Below are 26,406 nucleotides of genomic sequence, written 5' to 3' on the forward strand. Positions count from 1 at the left end.
TATTTTCTGAGCTTTAAAATATTGCTGCTTGTGCTTCCACAGAATTAAGCCCAGGCTAACACAGCAAATCAGTTATGCTTGCAAAATGTACATATACTGTATATGTATGAAACAACTGAAGCTGCTGCTGCTGCTGCTGCTGCTGCTGGGGTGTTTAATACTACTGTATGTGTAAACAAGTTTGTGTGTTTTTCTGATGCAACACCACCAGTCTCATGATGCTTCTCAGAGCCCTCTAGATACACCTTCATATCAGCTCCTCGTGAAACCATGCCTTCCCTACAAGCTGTTCCTTTTTTTCACTCTTCTCTTTGAAAAGGCAGCCTTCTGAAAGCATGACAAAAGAACTCATCCCACACAATGTCACAATATTTCCATGCATCAAAGAGGTGACGTTACGGTACTGAAATCAGAACTGCGCGACGTGAGGCTTTCCCTTTTATTTAGGAGAGATCAAAGGCTCACGCGGCTTGCCTACTAACAATCACTTAGCTCCCTCGCCTCGTGTGATTTGGCCTTGCCTGATGAAGGCGAAGCAGAGTTTTTACAACGCTCAACCGCACAGGCTCTTCCCTTCACCACATTAAAAAACAGCTCAAAATATGCCAACATCTGCAAACATTTGAAAAATCTTTCTCAAAGTCGCTTTTAAGCTGAGCTGATTGGCTGGAGTTGTGATAGGAGGCGCCGTCTCTTCTTCGCGTACATCTGTGGCTTTTTCTCTCTGCCTGTCACTCTGCTCAAGGGCACGAATCACAAAGAATTTTTAAATCTAGCTTCATATCTGGCCAAATAGTTCCCTACATTCATTGTTTCATCTGTCAGTCTTCACATAAACAGTTTAGTCCCCTTAGATTCAGTTGCACAGTGAAAGTTGGCAACTGATGTTCAGTCTGCGCGCACATGCTGCTTCACTGACAACACACGCACACTCAGAGAGAAAGCACCGACACCGGCTTTTGGATAACCCAGGAACAGTAATATATCAATATGTATCTTCAAAGGAATCACACGGGGGTCTTTTTGTTGTACACCGTCTTTTTTTTTTTTTTAATAAACAGCTGCCTCTTCTGGTGCTTTAAAAAAAAATTAATTCTACTTTAGGTAATTAACTGAATGAAAAACAAACCTTGTACCGATGCTGGTGTTCTTCTGTTAAAATAGCCAATAAAGCAGAAACACATCTCAACAGATTAATCAAGTCCTAACCTTCAGTTAAAAATGCATGCGTATAAATTCATAGTTACTTATATTTTTCTATATCCAATGCTTATCACTTTCCCTGCAGGTAAGAGTTCAGACTCCCAGAATGCCTTGGAGGACCTGTCCCAGTATGAAATCCTGGCTCAGTTGAGGAAGGCCTCTACCTCAGCTAGTTTCTTAGATCACCTGAACCATAATGGCACGGCAGCTGTGTACCGCCCGAGCAGAGGGCACGATGACCTGCCTCCTGCTATCTGGTCGCCAGGTGCTCAGCACTGCTCACCTGAGGGACCAGGTAGGCCAAAGTGCCACAGCTGCAATCATACTCAACAAGAACCTAATCAATTATTAATTTATGCTAACTTTTTCCTCTCGAGGCTGCCGGTTACCACCACGCTTACAGCAAATCGCAGTGATAACATATATCAGATCATATATGCTAATGTAATTCTCAGAAACGAAAAAGCAAAGTAATGGCTTTTTATGTATCTGCTAGTTTGAGGTTAAAGGTTAGCGAAGTGAGAGTGTAATTTACATAGTTCAGGTTAGGTCATTTGTACATGCACAGCTCTGTGTACTTGCTTTTGAATATGTAATAATAAATAAATATAACACTAAATCTCACAAACTTTTATTCTGTAGAAGTGGCAACTGTAGAGTATTTTAAAGCACGCATCTAAGCCCACTGTCTAATTGTCCTTATAAAAATTGTATTTTTGTTTTTAATTTGTTCTTATTTTATTCAGATGATTATTAATTTTATTTATTTGGGTCACTTTGCTTGTACTAAGTAGAATACGAGTGGTGGCTTATATGCCCGCCGATATACTGACAGCTGCTTTTCTATTTAAGATGCATCCTATGGAAGTTCAATTTTTATTTTTTTATTTAACCTTTATTTAACCAGGAATGTCCCGTTGAGATCAAAGACCTCTTTTTCAAGGGAGTCCTGGCCAAGAGGCAGCACATTTCAAGACAAATACAAACAAACAAAGTTAAAATTACACAAAACAATTACGCATTATTGAGGCAACCTGTAATCTTGAGAGTATATATATTGTGGCTTCTAAAATAGATGGGTATATTAAATGAAACTATATAAAACTTCAACTGATCTATCAAAAGAAACAATGTCACCTTTTTCTTGTCAGCAGATGTAGGCAGGGCCCAGCAGGCCTGCCCATTTTGCAGCAGGGTATATCCTCGAGGAGCTTCTTTGAGGGACCATGTCAAGTACTGTCCAGACAGGGAGGGGGGGCACATGGTCTGCCCGCTCTGTGGATACACTGCCACCCTTAGGCTGGAGATGGAGCGGCACCTAGCACTTCACAACCCAGTGCAGGACAAAGTGAGCAGACACAAAAAGAAACTCAAAGCTAAATTTCTTTCAGAACTGCAACGACTTATTTATTAACATTTATGTAGCGTTATAAGGTGATTATTTGCAACTGTGTATCCACAGAAGTGGCAACCTTACGTCTTCACATCCTAAAAAAAGCCGAGTATCTGTGCTGTAGTTTAAATCTGATTACAATGTTCTGTCGCCCTAGAGTGCCATGACATTGGACCAAGGCATGGAGACCAGGAAGTTCAAATGTCTGCAGTGTGGGAAAGCATTCAAGTACAAACACCACCTCAAAGAGCATCTCCGCATCCACAGCGGTGAGACAAAATAACATCAAAACAGTTGTACTCACCCATCAATTTGCTATTGTTTCCACTCTATCGCTAACCCTTACTTATTTTGCAAGTTATATGGTATAAAATTATACCCAAATTGATGTGTTGACAGGAAACGAGTATAATTCATCACAGGACAAGAGACTTGTGAAAAATGTGAAAAGATCACACCCACGCAGAAAGGTTTTTTTTTTTTTCAATTTGCTCTGTGGCATCCTGACTCTAATGCCTCCACTTTGTGTCTCATCTTGTAGGAGAGAAACCTTACGAGTGCTCCAACTGCAAAAAACGCTTCTCTCACTCTGGCTCCTACAGCTCCCATTTAAGCAGTAAAAAGTGCCTTAGTGGTGGCGGGCATGGAGGAGGAAACCCAGGAGGAGCCAGCGGGGTGTTTAATGGACACAGCCAAAGCTCCTACCCCCACTCATTTCCAACATCTCCCTCTGCTGGTGGGGGTAGAAGTAGTAATGAAAAGGGCTCGGTGCTAGTTTTGCAGAACCAAGATAATACCAGGCCTCTGGGTCAAGTACCGGTGGATCCCCTTCAGCTTTCACTGCAGGATCTCAATCAAAGCACCGCAAGCTTGTCCAGTGCGTCAGACCTGGCGAGGATTTGGGACCCATCAGAGCTTTCTTTGAGGGCCAGTATGCTCAAAGGGACCAGTCTACTGCCTTATCTCCACTCCGGGGGGACCAAATTTGAGCATATGCTGCAGGAGATGTTTCAACGAGACGTAAAAAAAGATGAAGATCTTGTCAGAGAAGGAGGAGATGAAGAGGAAAGAAGAGCACATCAAAACGGAGGATCACATGAGAGAAAGGTTTCACCTGACAGGAGAAGAGACACGCTATCGGTCGAACCAGAGAGGGGTGTTCTTGGGATAATGTGTCGTTGGTGCTCGCAGCATTTCTCCAGTGTGGCTGCACTTCTGCATCATGAGCGCCACCTCTGTCAGCTCAACAGAGAAGCAGCGGAGGTACCCGAGGGTTTTCGCAGTAAAGCCCCGTCATCACCGTCTATATTCTTTCCAAGATCTGTCCTCCAACCAGAAAACAGCAAATTAAGTGTAGTGACAAATGGTCTTTCTGGAAATAAGTCGCCATCACAGAAGCACAACTGGCACGCCGTACCACAACACCTTTTGGTTGCAATGCACTCGCCCCCACAGCTCCACCATAACGCCCTGTCTTCGCGATTGCACTGGCCGAGCCAGGAAAAGGGCAGCCCAAGTGAGCTGACACACCGTTCCCCAGAGCTGTCATCACCTCGAGGCAGGAAACGAGCTCTGTCCTCAGGATTCACTTCTCCGGTTTGCCTTGACCTCACAAGTTGTTCTCCTGAACTGTCCTCGCCCCAGAAAGAAACCAGCAACCCCTGGTCTGCACAGAACGAACCTCTGGACCTCTCCCTGCCCAAGCAGCTCTCTGACCAGAGCAGTAGGAACAAAACTGTTAATGGCAGCTCAGGCAGAGGAGAGAGGAGGGAGCTCGGGACCCAACAGCTTGGTAGACCAAGTCCGACTTCACACCTCCCCCTGCATTCGCATCCGGTCTTCAGTGTGGCCGGAGCTCCTGTGTTTCCAGGTTCCTTGTACAATGGGTTTCCAATGTTCAGCCAGGCTGGTGTGGGGCTTTCAGGGCATGAAGGCATCACATCAATTCCATTCAACCAGACGGCCAACACCCCGGGGTTTCTCTCTCCTTTAGCCTACATGATGGAGGCAGACGCAGAGGCTACACTGAAAAAGATTTATCAGGAGAGACAAGGTTTAATGGTGAGCCCAGCGTTTGTGGGGTGTGTAACGTATACTTGTGGAAGATGTTATATAAATAACAAAAACGAAACATGAGCAATACTTAGATGATCTCATGTTATAAAACGCTGAATTGGCAGTCACATCAGCAACAGTTGAGCAGATATTAAACTCCTACTACATTCATGAATCACACTACATATGTCTTTGAACTCAGGGTTTATTTTTGTGTCAAGCACACACCTGTAAAGTTTTTGACTCCATCTGGTATGATTGTTACACTATAGTGTACGCGAAGCATTTCCACAGAAAAACAGACACACAAACATCCGTCTCAAAAATGCCTTTGTGGTTGTGACTACCGCTGTATCTTGGGGAGATGAAAAAAATTACCAAGTGAACTTTCCCCAGTAGTACATATATGCATAACTGCTATCATTTTCCTGCAGGGCGAGGCATTGAACCGTGGTGCTCTGGACTATCTCTCACTCATCGACGAAGGGTTCGATGGAGAAGGAGGGCCGGGAAGAAAGAGACTGAAGAAGACAGACGAGGGGCTTTACGCTTGTGATATTTGTGAAAAAACTTTCCAAAAGAGCAGCTCATTGCTTCGCCACAAATATGAGCACACAGGTCTGTGACTCACGCATGGCCTGCTCTTGTTATGTGATATTTCCTGTAATATATACGTACCGCTTATTGGTGCTATCTCTTAAAAAAAAATTCAAAAAAATAGTCTGAAATTATTCAAAAGATGCTTATTAGCTTTCTGGCTGACGTTTAACACAACTCTCATGTCTTTAAGGTGCATATGGGGCTAAGGCCAACAGCTGTTGACATGATAGAAATGGTGCAGTGGCACAGCTAACATGACTGTCCAGAAACCTGCTAATACCTCTAAATTTCACAAATTGAAACGTTTGAATCTCAGGAAGAAGCATTGTGGTTTTTTTAGGGTTATGTGTCAGACTATTTCTCACAGGAAAGAAAAAACATAGCATGTAGAGCGATAAATCAGAAATTGTTACCTTTACACAGAGCCAGGCAAACAGTTTTCCTGTTTCCAGTCTTGATGCAAATGTACACAACTGCTTCTCTAGCTTTACATAGCTTTCTTAGTTCTTCATCACAAACGTCAACTGTTTTTCACACTTATGTCAGACACAAACTCAGTAATAGAAACGGTTTGTGTGTTCATTGCAGGCAAACGTCCTCACGAGTGTAAGATCTGCAACAAGGCCTTCAAGCATAAGCACCATCTGATTGAACACAGCCGACTGCACTCCGGAGAGAAACCCTACCAATGTGACAAGTGTGGCAAACGCTTCTCCCACTCTGGCTCTTACTCCCAGCACATGAACCACCGTTACGCATACTGCAGCAAAGACCAGGATCCAGACCAAGACCAAGATGACATGCCTCTCACACCGGGAGCGGGCAACAGTCTTGTGGGACGCCTCTCTGAAGACGCCCCTCTGTCACTGGATGAAACCCAAACTCCACACTCTTTTCTCAGTGATTCCAGTCTGGATGGAGCGCCGGATGCTCTCAAAGAGGAGGAGGAGGAGGAGGAAGAAGGGGAAGAAAGAGTTTGCGATGACCGTGAAGAGGAGGCAGATGTGAATTTGCCAGACCCAGCAGAGGAGCTGGGAGGTAACCCCATACAAGAATCACCTGCAGGTGAGAATGGAGTTCAGAGTGAGAGAAATAGATATGACATGCAAGATCATATTGACAATACAGAGAGCCAAACTTGGGACACCGAGGACCGGAATGGAGACTTGGACAAATGTGAACTGAGTTTGGATTTAACAGAGTTACCCAGAATTAAAACTTAAGATGACTTTAACCAGCCATTAAAACCCATTTACTATTAAGACTTGTTTTTTTTCTTACGTATGTAATAAAGACTGATTTTTGTTATTTACTTATCTTACAAAATGCACAGAACTGTCAAAGGATGCATGGCCTTATAGAGGACAAAGCCATCAATCAAATGTATGTGAGAATACGAGTTTCAAAGCGTTATCCTGTAAAATAGACTTGATGTATCTATAATATTTGCCTTTTTTCCTTTTTGTTGTCTTTCAGAACCTCTAAAAAAATGGGTTGACTAGTCTGAGGTCATGTCACACATCCAGATATGATGTTGTCTATTTTACATGCTTGCTGCTGCTGACTGTTGCACAACAAAAACAACAAAAAAAGCATTTGTTTGTCCTTCTAAATCCAGGATTCAGCTGACTTTTTTTTGTACTTTATTTGTTTGCATGTAGATTCACACCAATGAGTGGCCTTAGAAGCTTAAAGGAAGCAGGATGGAAAGACATCTGGTCTTAATTTAATGTGGCATCAAGGCCAGAAGTTAAAGGCTACAAGCAGATTTGCCACGATGTCTAGTTAGCATATTTATTCTCAAGTGCAAATAACTTTCAGTTTCTACTATCCTTTTATTTGATGCAAATCTTTACCTCTGTTTTAAGAATTAGCAACAACTGCAACATGTTTTCAGCTGAGATGCACATGCAGTTAGTCCTTTGTCCCAAAGCCGGCGATTGCTTGAGTACGTATGTATAGTACAGGTTATATTGTAGGGCTCTTGACATTTATGCTGTGAAATTATAAGGTTTCAGGTTAACTATGTTGTTCTGTGGCTTTAACTAATCACCAAGAGTAAGAAGGGGAAAAAGGGGAAGGCAGAAGTGGGAGGTAGTTATTTATTTTTTAAAAGAACCAAAAGCATCGGACTGCACCTTTAAAAGTGTATACCTTGCTTGAGGACAGTCATTTCTACATTTCTGCATGAGAGGTTAAAGGGGGCAAAGATGAAGTCAGCCTTTGGGGTTTTTCCCAAGAGCAAGCAAATACAATTTGCACTGTCGCACTGTACATGTAATAATTACAAAGAGTGGCTTGATTTCCTTCAGTGCTGAAATGTCGGGCATTTCTCGTAAAAATTTTCATGTGCTTCAGCATGTTTTCACACCTTCTGAATAATAATAATGTGTCGCACTTTGTGGCTGTTTGTTGAGGTGTGGCAAGAGGGTCAAGACTCAGGACACATACATGAGCTTTTAACTTCCTCTTTCTGACTGCAGTGTAGTCAACGTGAAAAGTGCCTCAGATGTACTCTGACACTGTGAGTAATCCGACAAAGCCTTGCTACGATGAGATAAGACGGTGGTGCATGAGGTGTGACTAAGCTTGCAGCATTCATGCATACCTTGGGCCAAAGATGCTTTTTTTGGTCATAATACATTTGTGTGTGTGTGTGTGTGCATGTGTGTGTGTGCATATGTGGCATGCCAAGTGCCACCCCCCTCTTGTATAGTTCCTTACCTGATATTTTTGCTCCAAAAAAGTGAGCGAAAAAAATAGTTTTACTTTCCCTCAGTGTCTGCACACTTTTTCATTATATCAAGTACTGTTTATTTTTTCCTAGCACTCATGCAATATTTGTATTATCTTTTATATATATATATTTTTTGCATGTTTGTGGATATTTGTAATAAAACTGTACAGATGTTTTTCAGCAGAACCTCTCATTTCCTTGATTTTTCGAATTAAACCTCACGATGTGGCCCCAAAATGGGCTGGTTTCTTTTTAGCAGCCACGATGTGTTGAAATCAGAAAGCACCTTAAAAGATTTTCTGGTCAACATCGCTATAAAAACGATCAAATGCCTCAGCTTTTTGAATTTTCTGCTTAAGCACAAACATCTGCACAAGACAGTTTTGAAGCTCAGTTGTGGGGACCACTCAGTTTCCCATCACGGTAAACAGTTTCCATCAACACTCAAGATCTCGAGACTGTTTTGTTACACTGGCTTTTTTGTGGCTCTCTTTATTTGCATGATGATTCATCAGAGGTGCCTGCTTTGCGCTTGTGAACCTGTGTGTGTGGCTGGGGCAAACAGAGGTTGAGCAGTTCTGCTGATATTTGATACACTAAGCTTTAGGTTAACGGTAGTTTGGGTAAACAGTCAGCTAACCGTAACAATAACGAACCCTGCCAAGTGACGTGGGTTAGATACTTTTGGGTGCCATGCATCAGCGGCCTTCAGTAAACTGTTGCACTGCAGCACTGGCTGGCCCTGCTCTTTGACTTAGAGCAAAGTTGATACAAATTTTTGCATTATAGTTTTTAAGAGAGCTATAACACCTCGGTTATGCAGCATCACTTGCGGGAAGGCCCAGTCATGGGTAACAGGTTGTCAGATTGAGTGCTGAGCATTTTTAAGTTTCAATTCCCAGTAACAGCTGAGTGACACACCGAACAGAGCTACAGATGTATTCCACTGGTGGGTGGATCTAACAATAAGGTCAAGACATCTGTGTAAGCCATTATCTTCCTAAACTAGCATCTTTTCCTCCAACAGTAAGCTGAACCTAAAATTTACAAGAGTGCAAATGAAGATAAAACTGAAAGAAGAGAATTCAAACCTGAGCCTTAGCTCCACACTTCATTTCAGTCCGTTTAGAGACGCGCTGATTAGTGGATTCAGAAGGTTCCAGCTAATTCAAATGTTGATTGTGAAAAATAAATGATTTTTGATCAATGCAGAGAAGCACAAATTAATTCTAATTAATAAATGCCACACAGAATGCCAGCAGGAAAAAAATCAATCAGAAAAAAAAGAGTTGCGTGTGCGAAAAAATGCAGTTAAAAAATGCATTGGTAAACTAATTTCTCCACGAGCCTGCAGCACATCTGCTGTCTTGTCTGCATCCTGACACAAAAGCACAAGCTGTGTTTTGCTTTACTTTAAATATATATCGTGCAATAAATAAGTCAAAGCAAGAACAAAGTAGGGATGATGTAATAGAGTCTGACTTTTGATGCCAACAAATTGCTGATTAGGAGCGAGGTCTGTTTGTTTCTGTCGCTGTCTGATTAGAGTTTTAGGGGCTGATTAGCACCATCGCACCAAAGCGAAATAAAACACATCACAGAGCTTGGTCTTGGTCAGACGGCGCTTTAATGCCATCTGGTTTCTACCAACAGAAATTTCTCTTCAGTTTCAGGATTAGGAGAGCATTCAAAAAACACATAGCAAGATATCGTTACGAAATATAGGCTGGATCACGTGCTTCCACGTGTTTATATTATCTCGGTGTCATAAATGGAAACATTCGGTATGATTTTGAAAGTTTGGATGAAGAAATAAAACAAAGAAATTAAAATAAACAAATGAAAAGCCAGCAGTGCTGACTGATGGCCATATTGTAAATGTAAATGCAGTAAATGCACACAAGCCACATGCTTTGTCTACGGTGAAAAGTTGATCAAATTTAAGCAGCAAACTGGAAGCGCACCATAGACTCCCTGATCAATCATCCGCACATAATCTTAGCCCCTCCCAATGTGCTCACATGACTTGAAATAATACAAACATAAAAATGAATAAATACATCCAATAAAACAGAGCAGAGCCCCCTCCACCACCACCCCCACAGCAGTGCCTCTTTTCTGCTCTTTTTTGTCTTTTGCCAAACCCACAGTCAATATAAAATTACCCAGGCCACAGAGTGAGCGAGTGAGAGGGTTTGGGGGGAAAATCCACATTTTTAAAACATATGCATTTCCAGTTCCTCTTTTGTTCTGTTATTAAAAGCAGCATTTGCACCAATCACAGGGGATGCCTCCGCCCGCCGAGTCTCCGAGGCCCGCATAGCTCCACACGCTTCTACTATCTCTCACGCGAACCCATCGCTCAAACAACAAACAACCTGACAGGACACATCCTGAGCAAATATCATAATGCGGCTCAAATCAGTTTGTTCACATATTTTTATTGCAGGAGGAGTAAACAGTCAGATCCAACACTCTTCATTTCAAAGCAAAAGTATCAGTTTGAATTTAGCTAATTGTAATATTTAGGTTGAACACTGTATGCAAAGTGCTACTAGATGAGAAAGACAGTATTTCACATATTTACAACAATATATTTAACTTAACATTAGGAATTTGCACTATTAAAAATAGGAGACAGATTCAAATTAGTAAAATAAGGGTTGCTCTGACACTACAAAGTACTATTTGGTAAAAAGGAACCTTTTCTGCCTTGTTGGCACATTCATTCTGCCACTGAATTCATGCTTTTACTTTTTTTTCCTTCAAATAAACCCTGCAAAAATGGTGGAGATGTGGGCACCTGTGCACGTCTATCCAGGCAGGATCTGTCCATCCTTGTTTGAAGAGGTGCTGGTGCATGTGTTTTCACAGTGAGATGGTTTCGCCAAGTTTTGTTTCAGTGCTAGCTTAAGACACATTCCTCCTCCCAATCCTCGATTATTACCGACTGAAACACGCTAGCAGGACAGGCTGGAGAAGATTTATCGCTTTTACGGCTTTTTATTTATCTGGATCAAGTCTGAAACATCAAGGAAAAGTGACAAGGAGGCGTCTGTTCCAGCAGTGAAGTTCACCGGGGCTGGGCTCCACATCTGCAGTCAAAGGCACAAGTACTGGAGCTAAAATTGGCTTGTTTTACTATTATTGTTTTAGCATGGCTTTATATGGACGCCAGATGTCATGATTAGCAGCTTTCTGTCCTGGTTCTTTTTAACCCGTAATTATCTTTTGATGTGAAATCCATTTTACACCATATGAGTCAACAGGCAGGGAAGACAAATGCTCCAAAACTTGTGCTTTTGTCTGATGTCAAGGAGCAAAAGATCAAGAGAGGCCTCTCGTTCCGAAGATGTGGTCAAATTCAGTGAGGATGAGCTCCACTGCCTGATTTTGGTAAACCATGTTCACTGCCATGTTGCCGTTATCCCGCTCTGGGCGCATCAGCGTCGGCCCGAACACAATGCCGATGTTCTGGGTGGTCATTCTGTTTGTTTCAGATTGCTCCAACACTCTGCGGGAAACGAGAGAGTGGACAGCGCAGGTTAATAATTTTGCCGACAAAAAGGATTTGGAATCGCTTCGGCTTCTGAATTTTTAGAGACACGTGCTCAGTGATTCTAGGGATGTCATCCATTCCCACCACATTAGCTCAGACTGAAATATCCCAGCAACTAGTGGATGGACTTTACTGACTTTGGTGATCCCTGACATTTCCTTAAAGCCAGCATGAGGTTGACATTTGTGGTTTTGAGTGAAAGGTCTCAACCGCTGTTGGATGGAGTAGCACTGAAGTAGCAACACATGGCACAGCTCAGGATGGGCGTGAAACATTTTGGCTGGAGTCATGATCAGATTAAAGTTTAACTAATCATCAAGTGTTATCCTGCTAAATCCCTAAACTGAGAAACTGGACGCGGCTATAGCAGCGTTAGCACTGCTCTTGTGCTCGTGTTGGCATACATCCATTAGCATTTACTTTCACAGAGTTGCAAGCACAACTGCAGACTCGTGTCAAGTTATAGAGCAAGCATAGAGACCACAACTAACCTTCCCCTAAAGGTTCATGTTTGTGGTCACGATGTGACATCTTTATAATTTTTACTTAACTCAGGAAGTCAGCTACAAGAATCAACTTGTATATCCATCTGTCACATCTTGTTTTTGCATCTATTTTCACGTACATGCATCTGGGTTTTATAACGTGGATCTGTGCACAAAAGTGTTCTAAATCCGCTGCTTGCATCCACCTATGCTAGCGTATGTGTGTGTTACAGTGTGTGTGTGTGTGTGTGATTAGGGGGGGAACTAAGGAATGGTTAAAGCCACAGCATGAGGCATTCTTCTAAAAATGCCATTCCCACCAAGCCACAGAAGCAGCCAGCAATTGCTCAAAACTTCCACATTAAAAAGAGAGGAGGAAAAAAGGGAGAGAGGAGAGGGAAGAGGGAAAAAAAGAAGCGAGCGAGGAAGAGGGAGAAGAGAGAGAACGAGAGAGAGGTTCCAGTGGTGGCGGCGGTGGTGTTGGTATGCCTTCCAGCAGACGAACCACAAGGCTCCCATGGGACCTTCGAGGCAAGTAGGAGAGCGGGGGGGGGGGGAGGGAAGAGCGAGCAGGAAGAGGGAGAACAAGGAGAAAGGGATCAAAAGAGGAGGACATAAGGAGGAAGGGGAAAGGGAGAGTGAAAAGAGAGAAAAGAGGGACAAAGAGGAAGTCAGGAAAGGTGGGTAGCGTGCCAGGAAAAGAGGAGGCGAGGGACCTGATTAAGGAGCAAGATAATAAATGAGAAACAGAGAAAGGAATGACAGCGGAGAGAAAATGAGAGAAAGACACAGAGTTGACAAATTCATGGGGCCCACCACACCCTGGCACAAATATCGTCCTCAGAACACGAACACTCACCCCTGGAGTGGAAGGAAAAACCATAGGCGGTAAAAAACACACATTTTATGTACTGTAAAAGGAACTGGCTCGCAGAACATTGTACACCATTCATCTTCCTCCAGCCTTTTCATCTTCACAGGGACCCAAAGTTAACAACAGTGTGATCCCGGTTCAGCGCTGGCATACTTTGAGAGCTGTGGCCAAAGAATCCCCGACAGAAATTTCGGAGACCAACGAGGGAAGTGCCCCCTCTTGTGGTCAGGTTTTAAAAGAAAAGGAAGATATTTTCCTTTCCTACCAGGGCATCTGGTTCATTCATTTGTCCCTAAATGCCTCGAGGAAATACCCAACATTATGAACTCTACCCATTTAAGGGCACTGGAACCATTACAGGCAATAAAAACAGGCACAGACTAAAAAAAAAACACGAACACATCAGTAGAATAAACACTAGACGTGGGTTATTCTCACCGTTTGAGGTGGCGGCACATGAACTGTAGCGTGTCGTGGTTTGGAGGAGGCATGTTGAGCACCAGACACTTCAAGCGATCGATTTTGTCCATATAGTCTGACATTTCTGCAACACAGAGCAAGATATGCATCAGATCAGGCCAAGTGTCATCATGCATTTTATTAGCATTTTTAGACACATCCCCCAACTGATATCATATTACGAGCATCCGCTATCTAATCGGATACACTTTATCTGCAGATCAATCCATGTGCCCACAGTCTACAAAAAGTGTCCAATGCATCGATGACAAAATGCATTTTTAAAATATTTTCCTGATCTTTAATATGCTAATGTTCTACTAAGAGGAATTACTGTAAGATGCCAGATTGTCTGCCTGCCTGTCTTTAAGCATAAGTAGAAGATAATGAGATAAAGTGCCATATCATGTAAGCGCAGGAAATCTGAACATAAGTAAAGGAAATGCAACTCTCACTGTCAGCAAATTCTCACAAAAGATAACAAATAAATTGAAACTAATAATAAGTGTTTGCTGGAGTCGATGCAAAAAACTATTTAAGAGTCATTCTGACACATCACTGGCCTTTTTTAATTGAATATTTGTGGCTTTTTAAGATTCACATTTTAAGGAGGGGAAAAAATGTAGTGCATGTGAAAGTAAATTGTAAAATTGTTGATCGTTTTACGGCGTCTGTGACAAGTTTCCAGTTCAACTCAAACAGAGCTTCACAAAAATGCCTTTCATCATAGCTGTGAGAAAGTTTGAGGACGTAAAATGTAAAGATTTTTATTTATTTACACATATGTGTGTGTTTACGCAAATGCTGCATCAGTATAACGATATAACATTTTCTAAACATGGAAAGGGAGTCGAGTGAAGTGTGAAAACAAAGTGAAAACGATTTAAGATTCTAACCAAGCCTACGCTGGTTTTGACTCAGTAAGACCACAGTCGTGTTGTGTGTATTCAAAATACTACAACAGAGGAAAATAATATGTGAAATTAAAAAGTGGGCGTCCTGGTGGTCTAGACGTTTAAGAAGCTGACTGTGCAGCTGCATCGCCTGGACCATTATTACCAAGTAAAAAGCACGAAATGACAAATATCTTCCTGAGCCTAAATATATCTCACCTCAAACACGAAGCACATTAAAAATTGACTTCGTGCGCGCGAGGCAAAAGGTTATGAGAATCTATTTGAGTTATTTTCAAGATGGGGGTGGGCGATTCATTTTCCCAACGGAAACAGGGACTGTGGTGGAGGGCAGTCCCAGTTTTCCGGTCGTGTGGGAAAATTAACTTCACACTCTTAATCTAGAATATTTATACAGATTACAAAATAAACAGTCCGGGGCTGAAACTGGTTACTCACTGACTGTCTCCACAATGTCGGTGAAGAAGCCGTACGGCACGAGGGGCTCGGGAAGCTCGCGAAAGAAGAGTTTCAAAGCTCCCGTGATGACATGTATGTCCTCCCACTCGCTCTCGTCCAAATTCAACTTCTCCTCTGAGACAGAGAGGGAGAGGAGGAGGATGAGGAGAGATTCAGCCAGACGGGGTCAGGGGAAGTGAAGGAAAGGCGAGAGGGATACGACATACAGAGACAAAGAGTTTAAATTTAGAGTCACAATTGTCACAGGATTGGCTGACATAAGCAAAGTGTAAATTCACTTCAGCACTGAGGCGTAACATGAAGGCTTGTAGCTGCAGGAGGGAGATAGAGATGCTCTGTAAAAGTAACAAGCACAAACACTGGCGCACAAGTACACATACACTTTAAAGGATAAAGCACACTTGTTTTTTTAGACACAAGCCAGACTAATGCTTCTCATGTTGGATTATAAGAGGCACTGAAACGAATTTGAGGCTGATATTGATATACGGCAGTCAACAAATCTCTATTTTCTTATGATGTGAAACATCAGAGATGTTGCTGGGGGAGTAGAGCGCTTCACGAGCAGCTGATTCTCTGTTTCAGCCACTTGGTGGCAGCCACGGACTGTGTGAGAAGCCGCTGTACAACCTGCTGCACATTATTACATCAGAAAACTTGAAGCACAAAAGCCTAAGGGACACACATACATTAAGCAAATGGTAACACACACATCCACACAAAAAAGAGAAAAGTTTGCTGCCCGTCTGCGCCTCGGCTCGGCTCTGCGCTTCAGTCTGTGGGTGAGTATTTTTGGGAGGTTCTGACTGAGGTGTTCACATTATGCAACACGTAATGCACAAAAACCAAGCAGGCTGAGTAAGATGTGAAAACGGCGGTTTGCCTTGTCTGCCCGAATGTACCTTGTACCAACTCCGCTGGGAACATGTAACGGCCATCGGTAGTCACCGCTCGCTCTGCAAAAACCAACAGTTACTCAGGCAGCTTTTCCCCGTGTCTGTTATCATAAGGATGTCGTGTAGTGTGGGACAGTGACTGATTTCAAACATTATGTTACGCACTCTGAAACAAAACATCATGAGATAAATTTAGTCTTGATTTTAAGCGACTGAAACAGATCATTTCTGCTAAATAGGAAAAAAAAAAACAGGCCAACTTTGATCCTCTCCTAAATTTCTTCATATTCCCCCCCTGTTATTACAGAACAGTTATCGTCAGTAGTTTCCCACCCTCCCCTGCATCCTTACCGTGGTTCACCAGAAAGCGCAGTTTCTGTATCACAGCCAGGTTTCCTGATACTCTGTAGATGCCGTCGGTCTCCAGACCTGCAACACACCAAACAAAGCATGCTAGACAAGGGGATCTCCACCGCTGCCTTAGATAATCAAAGTCAAAATGAAAGTATCTCATGACCATTTTTTTTAAGCTTCATGAGTGATAGAGATTGTGTCTTCAGTTGTGAGCCGGTCTGAGCTCACTTCATTGTTTTGCTGTTCTTGGCAGCCAAATCTTCTGCAAATCAATAATTCAGTATGCAGAGGTTATGCAGTTTGTTATGTTGCGTAAGTGGAGACGTAAGTAGAGCAGTTTTCAAAACCTTAAAAAAAAGTCTGATCATGTGCTCATGCAAAAGCATAATCATGGATATGACCAGGCCTATGAATACATTTAAACTTCCTCTTCATGTTTCACACCATGCTGCTCGATGAAGCAGTTACAAAGGAGTACTAATGCTCTAAGTTTCAGCTTTCCTCACACTGCTTTCAGTATTAGAAGCTGTAAAACAAGCCTGACATTTTAATCTTTCTCACATATTGATTATAAGTATCCTGCGCTGACGCTGCTATTGAGCATTTTTCTTTCTGTAAAACCATCACGTGAAATGGTTAACTGTAGCGTGACCTTTAAATAAGGCACACCGCTTCACAGTCACTCACTAACACTTAAGGTTTCATGTTGCTGGAACTGACTTCACTCAGTCACATGAAATCTAAATCTGCAGCTGGTTACTGGCTAAAGCTGGCCTGGTGAACGGGATACATTTCTAAGTTAGAAAAATATGTTTGTTATCCAGCAACTTATTTATTCAGATTAAACTATAATCCAAAACCACACATTGCTTTACAATCTGTTTTAAATATGAAGAATCAGTTAATTATGTAACCACTTAAAATAATCATCAACTGGTCCAAGCTTCTCAGATGTGAATAAATTGCTCATTATAATATCTTAGTCATCTCTGACATTCAAATGAATTCATACAGGCTTTGAAAAGTTGGTAAGATGAAGAAAAAGGTGGGTATTTTTCATCCTGCTTTAACTAGTAGTATGGCAGCCTGTATACCTAACACTTGGGAAAAGATCAGATGCTCTTAATTTCATTATTATATATGATATGTGCAGAAATTATCAGTAAAGTTTGGCTTACTTTGTCCTAAAGTTTGTTCCATACCCTTAAACATAGTTAAAAGTCTTGATATAAAAGTATTGCTCCCAAGACATCTTTATTTATTCATCACAAACTGGTTTTTAAAGCCCTAAAACCACACATTTTCTCCCGTGTCTTAAATATTTATCGCTGCATTGTTTCTTAACAGCCTCTAAACAACTCAATTTTCTCTCATTTAGACCTTTTTCAGGCTGCCAAGCTGTCAAGATCTCTTCTGCGAATCTGAACATTTTGTGTCTGCTTTCTGTCGGGCAATCAGTGACTTTGTGTTTGGTGAGTTCTGCCAAAGAACTGTGAGGACCGTGAGCTCAGAGTTGCTGTCAAACTGCGCTCAAAACAGGGCTGAGGGTGATTTCTCATGTGTTCACTTTGAGTTGGGAATCAAATTAGCAGGAGGTGTGTTTGCAGCGACTGTACCTCTCCTTTCCACAGCTTCAGTACAAAGTCTGACGAAGCGAGGGACGGTGCTTCTCTCCCTCTCACAGAGCATCTCCAGACTGCATCCAAACACCTGATCTGAGGGCCGATGACAGGTGGACACAAACATGCTTTTTATGTCTGTTTAGACGTGTTTCTCAGATGATTGCATGCACATTTTTTTTCCAACCAAGACATGATGTAAGAGCTCCAAGTTAATTTACTGATAAGTTTTCTGTTCACTCTGGGAGAAAACCTTCATGTTTGACTCTGTTCCCACCAGAAAAGTTAACTCAGACTGGATGATGCAATGCAACTCATGCCCTGTGCTGTATACTTGTATACTATCGTTGGACTATAGATAAATGCTGAGACTTCCTGGCTGCCTATCTCTGATGGAATTCAGTTAAAAGGCAACAGTTTCTGCTGTAAGAGCACAGTCGTGTAATATTAATAACTAAGCCAAAGAGAACATGTACTTTGTGATTCACCCTGTATACTGCTGAATAAAGGATACTTGCATTTAAATGGTCTGCGACTTCAAAAAGAAATCTCACCTTTAATGAGCCCTTTCTCCTGCAGGGCCTGTAGAGGAGGTCTCTTTAGGATCAGCTTCTTCAGCCGCGTCTTCACTCTTTTCCTCTCTGTGTTTTCCAGGTTGGACGTCGAGCGAGGGACTGCAGAAGGAGGGAAGCGGGAGGAGGAGGAAGGGAAAGAGAAGGAAGAGGAGGAGGTCAGTGTGGGGCATTCGGCTGTGGGGCAGGAAAGCAGATGAGAGGGGATGGTGGTGAGAATGAAAAGCGGGAGGGCGGGCCGACGGCGGAGGTGGGAGAGGACGGACGAGGGGATTATCTGCCAGGGAGGATGGGTGAAAATGTAAGTGGGCTGGATAGAGGAGAGGATGGAAGACAGGATGGAGGGATGCAAGAAGCCTGTGTGGAAGTTTAGAAAAAACAGTGATGATGATGATGGAGAGAAAGGATGTGATTAAAGTGGAGTGGGGGGCAGGGAGGGCTTTTAGATGGCGGCATCAGGGAAAGAAGCGAGGCATCAGGTGAGGATGGCTTACGAGATGGTCGCCTGTCGTCCTCGTCACCGCTTTGGTCCAGCATCTCCACGCTGCCCGCCCTCCTCAGAGAGTACAGAAGGACGTTGTCTAACGGATTCTCACGGTCCTGAAAAGCAGCCAGAGGGAGCAGTGTGTTAATGACATTACAGAGATGCACGTGCAATGTTCCCTCTAAGCTGGGCGCAGGCGCAATTGCGCACTGCTGGCACGGTCTCTGCGCACAGAAAAAAAAATCTAACCTGAATTGAAATTAAAATTAAAATTTCAACAATTCAGTTTTGCAGTGTTAGTCAGTGAGTGACTGGCTGCTCCCGTATGGGATTAGAACGATGCCACCTTATCCCATAGTCCAGCCAATGATGCGATTCACATTCGTATATACGCAGCTAATCAACGTCGACAGGCTATGACAGCGTCCTTGTGTGCCGGCACCGGTGTTTTAGCTGGCAAAGCGGCTGATGTGGAGTGAAGCCACGTTAATGACAACATGTACAACCATTGGAGATGTGAGCAGGACAGACAGAACAACTGACGGGTAAAGTGTGGACTTTATACCAGTTTTTAAATTGTGTTGATCGGCCACGTAAAACCAGAGTTATGATAAAAATATCTGCAATGTTTGGTTTTCTTCCTGAATACTGTCGTTGTTTATATTTACTGCGGGAAGAAACGGTAAAAACTGCGTTTTATAAGAAAAACGCTCAAAAGCCTGTGAGCAAAAACGACACCAAGAAACCTCCAGCCTTTCCTACTGGTGGAAAAATGTACCACGTCGACCAATCAAAAAATGATATGGCAACATAGCATTTAGTTTTTTAGGAAGGGGGAAGTTTTAGAAGTGACGGCGGTGTTTTGAGATGTGAGAGATTTGTGACGTTTTATGCAAATATTGTGTAGTTAGTGTGTAGTGTAGTCAATAGTTTTGTTGTGTGTCAGAACAATGAGGCGACTGCTGGATGTTAGAGGTGTTACAGCAGTGATACATCTCCTGTTGTCAGGCCTGCAGGTATCAGGCTGTTGTTCTCCTTCATCTCATAGTGGACAAATTATTTTTTGGAGTGGCACAAATAATCTGTGTGGCATCAGATTTGATGCAGAACAGCTGATTGTTCTGTAAATAGTTTGAAATGTTTATTTAAAAATGCCTTGGCTGCATTTTTAGGTAAACAGCTGCAAAAAACTTTGTTGTTTGCAAAACTCAGTAACTTTTTTTGAAGAAGTAACTGTATAATTAATTGCCCAACATTCGTTATTATATACTGTATTTTGCAGACAGAGAGTTACAGGATTCTCTCCCAGACCACAGACTCATAATACAAGTCAGCGCTTTATAAAAATAAAATAAAATAAAATAAAATAAAATAAAATAAAAGAAGAAAGTTGTGTTTTCAAAATTGGAGTTCAAGTTATTTATGCTTCCAATAGTGTTAACATACTGCACAGGTCATGAACAAGATTGCTTTTTAATTTTCATTGTAAGTGGGCTAAAGCAGTTAATTAAAAGTAGTCTAACATAAATGTAAATGCTGTAATTTGATTATTTTAATAAACCCTGTAACTTGGATGGATTCGATGCTGGCGTGACCACAGTGCACATGTCTGCTGTTGCTCACAGTGGTCCAAGGGACCACTTGGAGTTTGTGTGTTCGCTCAGACACATGAAAACATTGCACATAGGTGTATTAGCCCACTTAAGTAGGTTTTAGAAAGCTCACGGAAAAATATTTACGCACCGACAAAAATAGAACAGATGATTTTACTAAACGCAGAATGGAAAGTCAGTCATTGTTCAAAGGAAACAACTATGTTAGCACACATGAATCATTAAAAAAAAAACATTTTTTGCAGAACTTCCCGCAGTGAAGCTTTTCTACAAGACAAAGATTATTTTTAAGTGCTTTACGTAAGTCATAAAAGACCAACATTTAGAAATGGAACAGAAGTATTTAACCTCTTCAGGCATGACTTCTTTCTTGGGATACATTTTCATTTTCTCCTATTTAAAAGTTTAAAAACTAACCATCATCTTTGAACAACAGGGTTTTTTTCCTTTAAAAACCTTGATGTCCTCATATGAGACAGAGGGTTTATTAAACAGCATAACATAAAAAAAACAACACCATAGTTTAATAAAGTAAAAAACACAGGAGGTTATTTAAAACCTTTTACAGAGTTTTACAGGTAAAATTTTCCAAATGCATGAGCGAAGTGAGCGACAGCCTGCATATTGTAGCTAAAGGCAAACGACAGACATACTGACAGTAATATTTAAACCCACAGGGTTGTGTTGTCCAGCTGTGTGTGTCTGTGAGTGAGTGTGTGTTTCTCACCAGCCTGTCGATGACATTCTGGATGGTGCTGTACCACTCTCTGATCAGCGAGTCCGTCTCTGACTGCAGAAGAAACTCGTTGCCTGTCACAGTCCTCAACTAACAAAACAAAACAAAACATTTGACCCATGTTAACTCCAGACGCACTGTCCCACTCTCCACTGGCTTTCCCACTCATCTGTGTGAATCCACTTTAACAAAAGTTGACATGTAAGTTAATTATTTGGACGTGTTGTAGTAGCTTGACCGTAGTGTTATAATTAGCTCATCAGTTTATCAGATTTCTCTTTAAAAATATTTTTACTGCTTCCTCTTCGTCAGAATGGGTCACCGAGCTGGCGAAAGAAAGCTTCCCATTCTCGCTTCCCTCACTGCTGACAGAATAGCCCCAGTGTATATTCCCAGTGTATCAGCGCAAAGGAACATTTTGCTAAGGAAACCGACGTGTTTCGTTTCCAGGATCACAGAAAAAAAAAATTCTTGAGAAAGATTTTAAGAGGATGAAACCACAGGTCTGTCAAAGTTTCTTGCAGGTTTTGCAATCTTTATTTCACTTTTTGGGGGTTTTGTTTCTTACCTTGAAGACGTTCTTCTTGCTGGACAGCTCGTTGGCCCAGTGCAGTTTTGCTCCTCTTAAATCCACACTGCTCTCAGGACGACTGTTTCCCGGTTTCTGCGTATAAGAAACACATTTTTCTTTTACTCTCATGACTCAGTTGCCTGAATTGACCACTTTTTGTTTCTAAAAATTGGATTTTGTTGTGCAGCCTGTATTGCCCTACTTTGTCACATTCTGACCAACCTTCACATATAACACCTGTAACTGGTCTGCATGACCTCTTTAACTTTAACAGCATAGTGAACAAAAATATTAAAAACTGCTCTTTAACACAGGAGGCTGCAACTACCAATGACTGTTAGAAAGAGCAGGCTTTTACAAGAATGGGATGAACATAAGAAAAACCAAAACATGATGGCAACTGTGGAGGCTTAAAAATCCTGGCATCTAAAGAAAACAGAAAAAATATTCATAAGTGTTGGATAACTGGGAAAAATCAATAGTAGGAGTGCTCCTGGTGTTCCCTAAACCACCGGTGCTTGTAGAAAGTAATAATGGTAAAAAGAACGAATGAATCACCAAACAATGCCATGAACAAATCCACATCCAGGCACTCAAGCCAGGTTTAGACAAGCAATAAAAGGCCTTCTTTTTGGTGGGCTAGGGACATAAAAAAAATATACCAAGGCACCAAAAAATTTGGCCTCTATAATATCTTGTTCATCTAGTTATACAAGCTTTTTAACCCCCAGGAATACAACATATGCGTTCTTATGAAACAATAACTAATAATAGTATTCATTTTCTAAAATCCTTAATTAAAGAGTCTGTCTGTGCTCTTACCCAACTAGAAGGTGTCTGTGATTTGGGGTCCTTGAAGAAAACCAAACTGTTCCCCACTAACACCACCCAGGAAGGGCTCCAATTTTTCCTGCAAGTCAACAAGAATGCATGTACTCATAAGCTGGGATTCACTTAGCAAAATCATACTTGCTGAATTAATTTTAAAAAATGATTTTTTCATCTTCTCTAAGAGCCGCCTCACCTCAGTTTTCGGCCACCTTCTGCAATTTTTGTCTTGTTCAGCAGGCCCGCTTTCTCCAGCTCCTAGAAACACATTAAAAGGGTTTAAAAGCACATTAACATCTGCAGTATTCAGAGATATTTACAGTGTCACGTTGGCAGCATTGCTCAGAAAAAGCAGGAGTGGAGTAAATAAAAAAAAGAGCACAAAGAAGTGTGTGAGGGCAAGTTGAATTTTAACATTACAGCACCACAGCAGGATTTTCCTCTGTGTAATATTACAGCATCCTTTGCAAACGCATTAAACTTGGCTGTTGCATCATTCAAGAAATAGGAGGAGGGGAAATGCTTTAAAATCTCCCACTGCGGTATGGCCCCGTTTAAGGTAAAAGAACAAATTTACTGGTATTGATGAACTTACGGCTCATATGGTATGCGTATAAAAGCAGTGATGACCTACAAACCTAAACTTCTTCTGCAAATGAACTGTGGTAGAAAAAAAATAATACTCAAAAATTAGAATTGCTCTGTTTTATGAGAAACATGTTAGTAAACCAAGAGAACACCTGCAAATAAGAGCACATGCACCTGATGTGTACAGGGTGCACCCCACCCCTCACACTATGATGGCTGGGATAACCTCCAGCTACCTCACATGCAGTAAAAGAAAAGGTTGATTGTCATTAAGGCACACAAAGGAATGCGTTATGGAGAACCACTTTTTAAAAAATCAACCTGTTATTATTAGAAAATAAGCATTGCAGTTTTATGCTTTAGGAAGAATTATTTGGCTGACAGTGCTGGATTTTTTAGAGCCTCGTTGTCCTGTGAAAGCCAAAACTTCAGCGCTTGCTGCGCTGAGAGAAGCAACTAGTAGCACGTTCTCCAAGTCCTTAAAAAAATATAAATATATATATGGAAATATGCTTTCACTTCAGCTTTAAATTAACAGGTGGAGTTTTCTCACCGGTGTGCAGCCATCACTGTCCGGCGAGCTCGCAGGAGACGGAGGCTCCACAACGATGTTGGTCACATTGCGGGAGTAATCTCTGCACTGCTGGACCAGCTGAAAAACAGGAAGCAGTGGTCATCTGCTCAGCTGTCCGTTTGTGTATGTGCATATGTTTTGTGCGATAACTATTTGTTGACGGGTATCTCCGTTTCCTCTTTCTCTCTGTCAAAACACTTTATGAGCTTGTGTGGAGCGTGTGCTCGGGAGGCGAATACCTTGTTGTCGGGCAGGATCATGGACTGGGAGTGGTTGAGTTGCTGCTTGACATCATGCAGGGGTGCAGAATCATCGCACTGGGTTCTGGTGTCACTAAATGCCATCGTGCTCAGGGTGTCAGAGGAGGCGGCACGCTGCATGCTCTTCAAGGTCAAATGTTCAGGAGAGTTGTGAAAGGGTGGAACATACAACCAAAGGAAAGAGCAATTTGCTGAACTATTATTTTATTTTTTTCACATCTGTAAATGGTGTACTTAAAGCCTCTGAGAGCTGATATACTTGTGTAGTTATGAATAACTGAATGTGCAACCACAGTACAATAGTACAAAGGCCCTGAAGGGCTTTTCAAAGGTCAACTATGACTCTTTATTAATGCTTAGTAGTTTAAATAAAACAGAAAAACATCAGCCACACAAAGCCTGGAGTCGCAGTCAGTCAGCCTGCTTCATCACACTTCTGATCTTCACTGTTCATAGGTGCTATGATAAAGATATCTCTTTATTGGGTCTTCACCTTTAAAGTTTAACCATACTGACACTGAAAGTAGTAATTCAAGTCAATTTTGCTGCAGTGGGCTTGTTTTATGGGGGGCTTTTTCGCGTTTATTTGAAGCACAGTGAAGAACAGACAGAAATGCAGGGAGAGAAACAAAGAGTTTGGACAGACACGCAGCAACGGGTGTCAGGTTAGGGTCGCACGGCTGCATTTAACCCATTCAACCTGTGAGCTGGGCTGGCACCCACAGTGGCCTTGTTGACAAATATATTTTGTCAAGATAACGATTCTGATCTTTGTACTTTTCTCTGACAGACATGCATAAAAGTCTATAAAAAGATGTAAAATAGATATTTTATTGCTATCATTTGTCCATTTGCATATCCTTCACCTCACTCTGCAGCAGCAAATTATACGGATGTATCCCAGCATCAGCTCTCTGAGAGGTTTAGCCTTTGACTCTCAGTTCTCTCTGTTGTGTTAGGTTGAGGTCAGAATTAAATTGTATATAGTTTAATCAACTGAGGAAGAACAACGTAGCAGTAGCTCTACTTGCACAACAGTGTCACATACACATTTCTATATTTACACAGCACTCCAACACAATGAGCATCCACACTGAACTTTTTACACAGATGGGGACAAATGAGTTTGCCAGAGACACAATGAGGCACAATACGTGCCTCTGCACTTAACAGACAAACTGCTGAGGCTTACAATCCCTTGTGTCTACAAAAACAACGGATGCACAAATTCACACTACTTTAACTTTTCATGCAGCAAAAGCCACAATTGAGTTTACTTCCCAATCCATGTAACCTAGTTCCAACAATCAGACTAAATATCCCTCCTAATGTTTGCCATCTCCTCATGTGGAGGATTAGCACTAAGAGCCAAATCTGCTCCTTTGCTAAGAGTAGGCCTTTAAAAGGGCTTTAAACCAAGTGCACCCACACCCCACTGTGATGCAACATGTTGCAGTAAGACCTGCTTGGGTAACAGCTTTTCTTTTTACACCAAGAATTGCTATTTCGCCACCTTAATATGCATAAATGCTGATCTCTGAGAATCTAAAGAGCATAGCTGGCAATAACTTTAATATATTCTACAGTAATACAGCTCAGATGCACTTTTTGCAAATCTAATGACTTGAGTTCATTGATTTTCATGAGGAAAACACCCTCCACCAAAAGCCCTTAAAACGCTGACAAAATGCTCAGGAATATGTTAACAGTCGGGCCTGCAAAGGAAAAGCACAAGGCAAGGAAGGGCTGTCATCTAAAGGTTTCTTCTAAAGACGAAGAGTCAGGCCAAGCAGATGCTGTATGCACGCAAACCATGAAGCAGGATTTTATCTCACAAAGTGACAAAGTCGAGATGGGAGACAAAGTCACCAAAAGTTCTATGATGTCCCATTTTGTTAACCAAATGCATCCTGTTGTGCAGGGAGAGTATGTAAAGCAAGTAAAGGGCGCTTTAGTCTTTGACTTGTTTTATAATGTGAAAGTCAAGGTGAAATGCATTAGATACCCTCTGGTGAGTGCAGCAGGTAGAGAGAAGTTTTACCTGTTTCATCTGCCAGCCATTGTCAGCATTTCTCCGGTGGCTGCCAAAGAGGAAATCAGGTGACAGCTAACGAGAAACACAAGGAGAGAAAGGAGCGAGATAGAGGGAGGCAAGAAGACAAAGGTGGATTAGTATAGTTACCATATGTATACATATATATTTAATTTCAAATAAAATAACAGCCCATTTTATTTTCTGCAGAGAATGATCAAATTAAGAATTAATAGCGAAAATGTAAAAACTGAGAAAACTGTACTTGTCACTATTGAAGAGAGGCAACCAGCAGTTTGGGCAAATATCACACCCATGTTAAAAAACAGGATACCGATACGATCGTTCAGTTAACTGTACAAATGAACCCAGGGCAACACTCATCTAACCGCACTCAAACTATTTTCCTCTGCCCTGCTCACATCCTGCCAGATAAAACACATAAATGCTTTTTTTACTATCGCTGCTCAGACGTATTTACAGGCACACGTGTCCCTGTTCATTTTACGTTAATAAGAGGCAGATATTACTCAGTAAGAGT

The 26,406-nt window shown here is 41.8% G+C and overlaps 2 protein-coding genes across 7 annotated transcripts in view; one reads left to right on the forward strand and one right to left on the reverse strand.

The window, feature by feature from the left end:
- Positions 1-9,774, forward strand: part of LOC102302950 (zinc finger E-box-binding homeobox 1) — a 29,619-nt gene extending 19,845 nt beyond the window's left edge. The window contains exons 3-8 of one of the 2 annotated variants that reach the window (XM_014335965.2): positions 1,289-1,498; positions 2,355-2,551; positions 2,754-2,865; positions 3,138-4,657; positions 5,086-5,269; positions 5,840-9,774. In XM_014335965.2, coding sequence (XP_014191451.1) covers positions 1,289-1,498; positions 2,355-2,551; positions 2,754-2,865; positions 3,138-4,657; positions 5,086-5,269; positions 5,840-6,474 — 2,858 coding nt within the window. In that variant the 3' untranslated portion in view covers positions 6,475-9,774. The remainder of the gene's footprint in view (positions 1-1,288; positions 1,499-2,354; positions 2,552-2,753; positions 2,866-3,137; positions 4,658-5,085; positions 5,270-5,839) is intronic. The other variant, XM_005929701.3, reaches the window with a different exon arrangement.
- Positions 9,775-10,412: 638 nt separating this feature from the next.
- Positions 10,413-26,406, reverse strand: part of arhgap9 (Rho GTPase activating protein 9) — a 44,018-nt gene continuing 28,024 nt past the window's right edge. For 4 of the 5 annotated variants that reach the window (XM_005929696.3, XM_005929698.3, XM_042224007.1 and 1 more), the window contains 15 exons: positions 25,875-25,940; positions 23,813-23,956; positions 23,553-23,651; positions 22,608-22,669; positions 22,406-22,493; positions 21,581-21,676; positions 21,004-21,102; positions 18,674-18,779; positions 18,162-18,281; positions 17,605-17,703; positions 15,986-16,063; positions 15,641-15,694; positions 14,718-14,852; positions 13,345-13,450; positions 10,413-11,502 (listed from right to left, as the gene is read on the reverse strand). In XM_005929696.3, coding sequence (XP_005929758.1) covers positions 11,316-11,502; positions 13,345-13,450; positions 14,718-14,852; positions 15,641-15,694; positions 15,986-16,063; positions 17,605-17,703; positions 18,162-18,281; positions 18,674-18,779; positions 21,004-21,102; positions 21,581-21,676; positions 22,406-22,493; positions 22,608-22,669; positions 23,553-23,651; positions 23,813-23,956; positions 25,875-25,940 — 1,539 coding nt within the window. In that variant the 3' untranslated portion in view covers positions 10,413-11,315. The remainder of the gene's footprint in view (positions 11,503-13,344; positions 13,451-14,717; positions 14,853-15,640; positions 15,695-15,985; positions 16,064-17,604; positions 17,704-18,161; positions 18,282-18,673; positions 18,780-21,003; positions 21,103-21,580; positions 21,677-22,405; positions 22,494-22,607; positions 22,670-23,552; positions 23,652-23,812; positions 23,957-25,874; positions 25,941-26,406) is intronic. The other variant, XM_005929699.3, reaches the window with a different exon arrangement.

The sequence above is a fragment of the Haplochromis burtoni genome, unplaced genomic scaffold, assembly GCF_018398535.1.
Source record: "Haplochromis burtoni strain Fernald_Lab_line unplaced genomic scaffold, NCSU_Asbu1 Contig_125, whole genome shotgun sequence".
NCBI lineage: Eukaryota > Metazoa > Chordata > Actinopteri > Cichliformes > Cichlidae > Haplochromis > Haplochromis burtoni.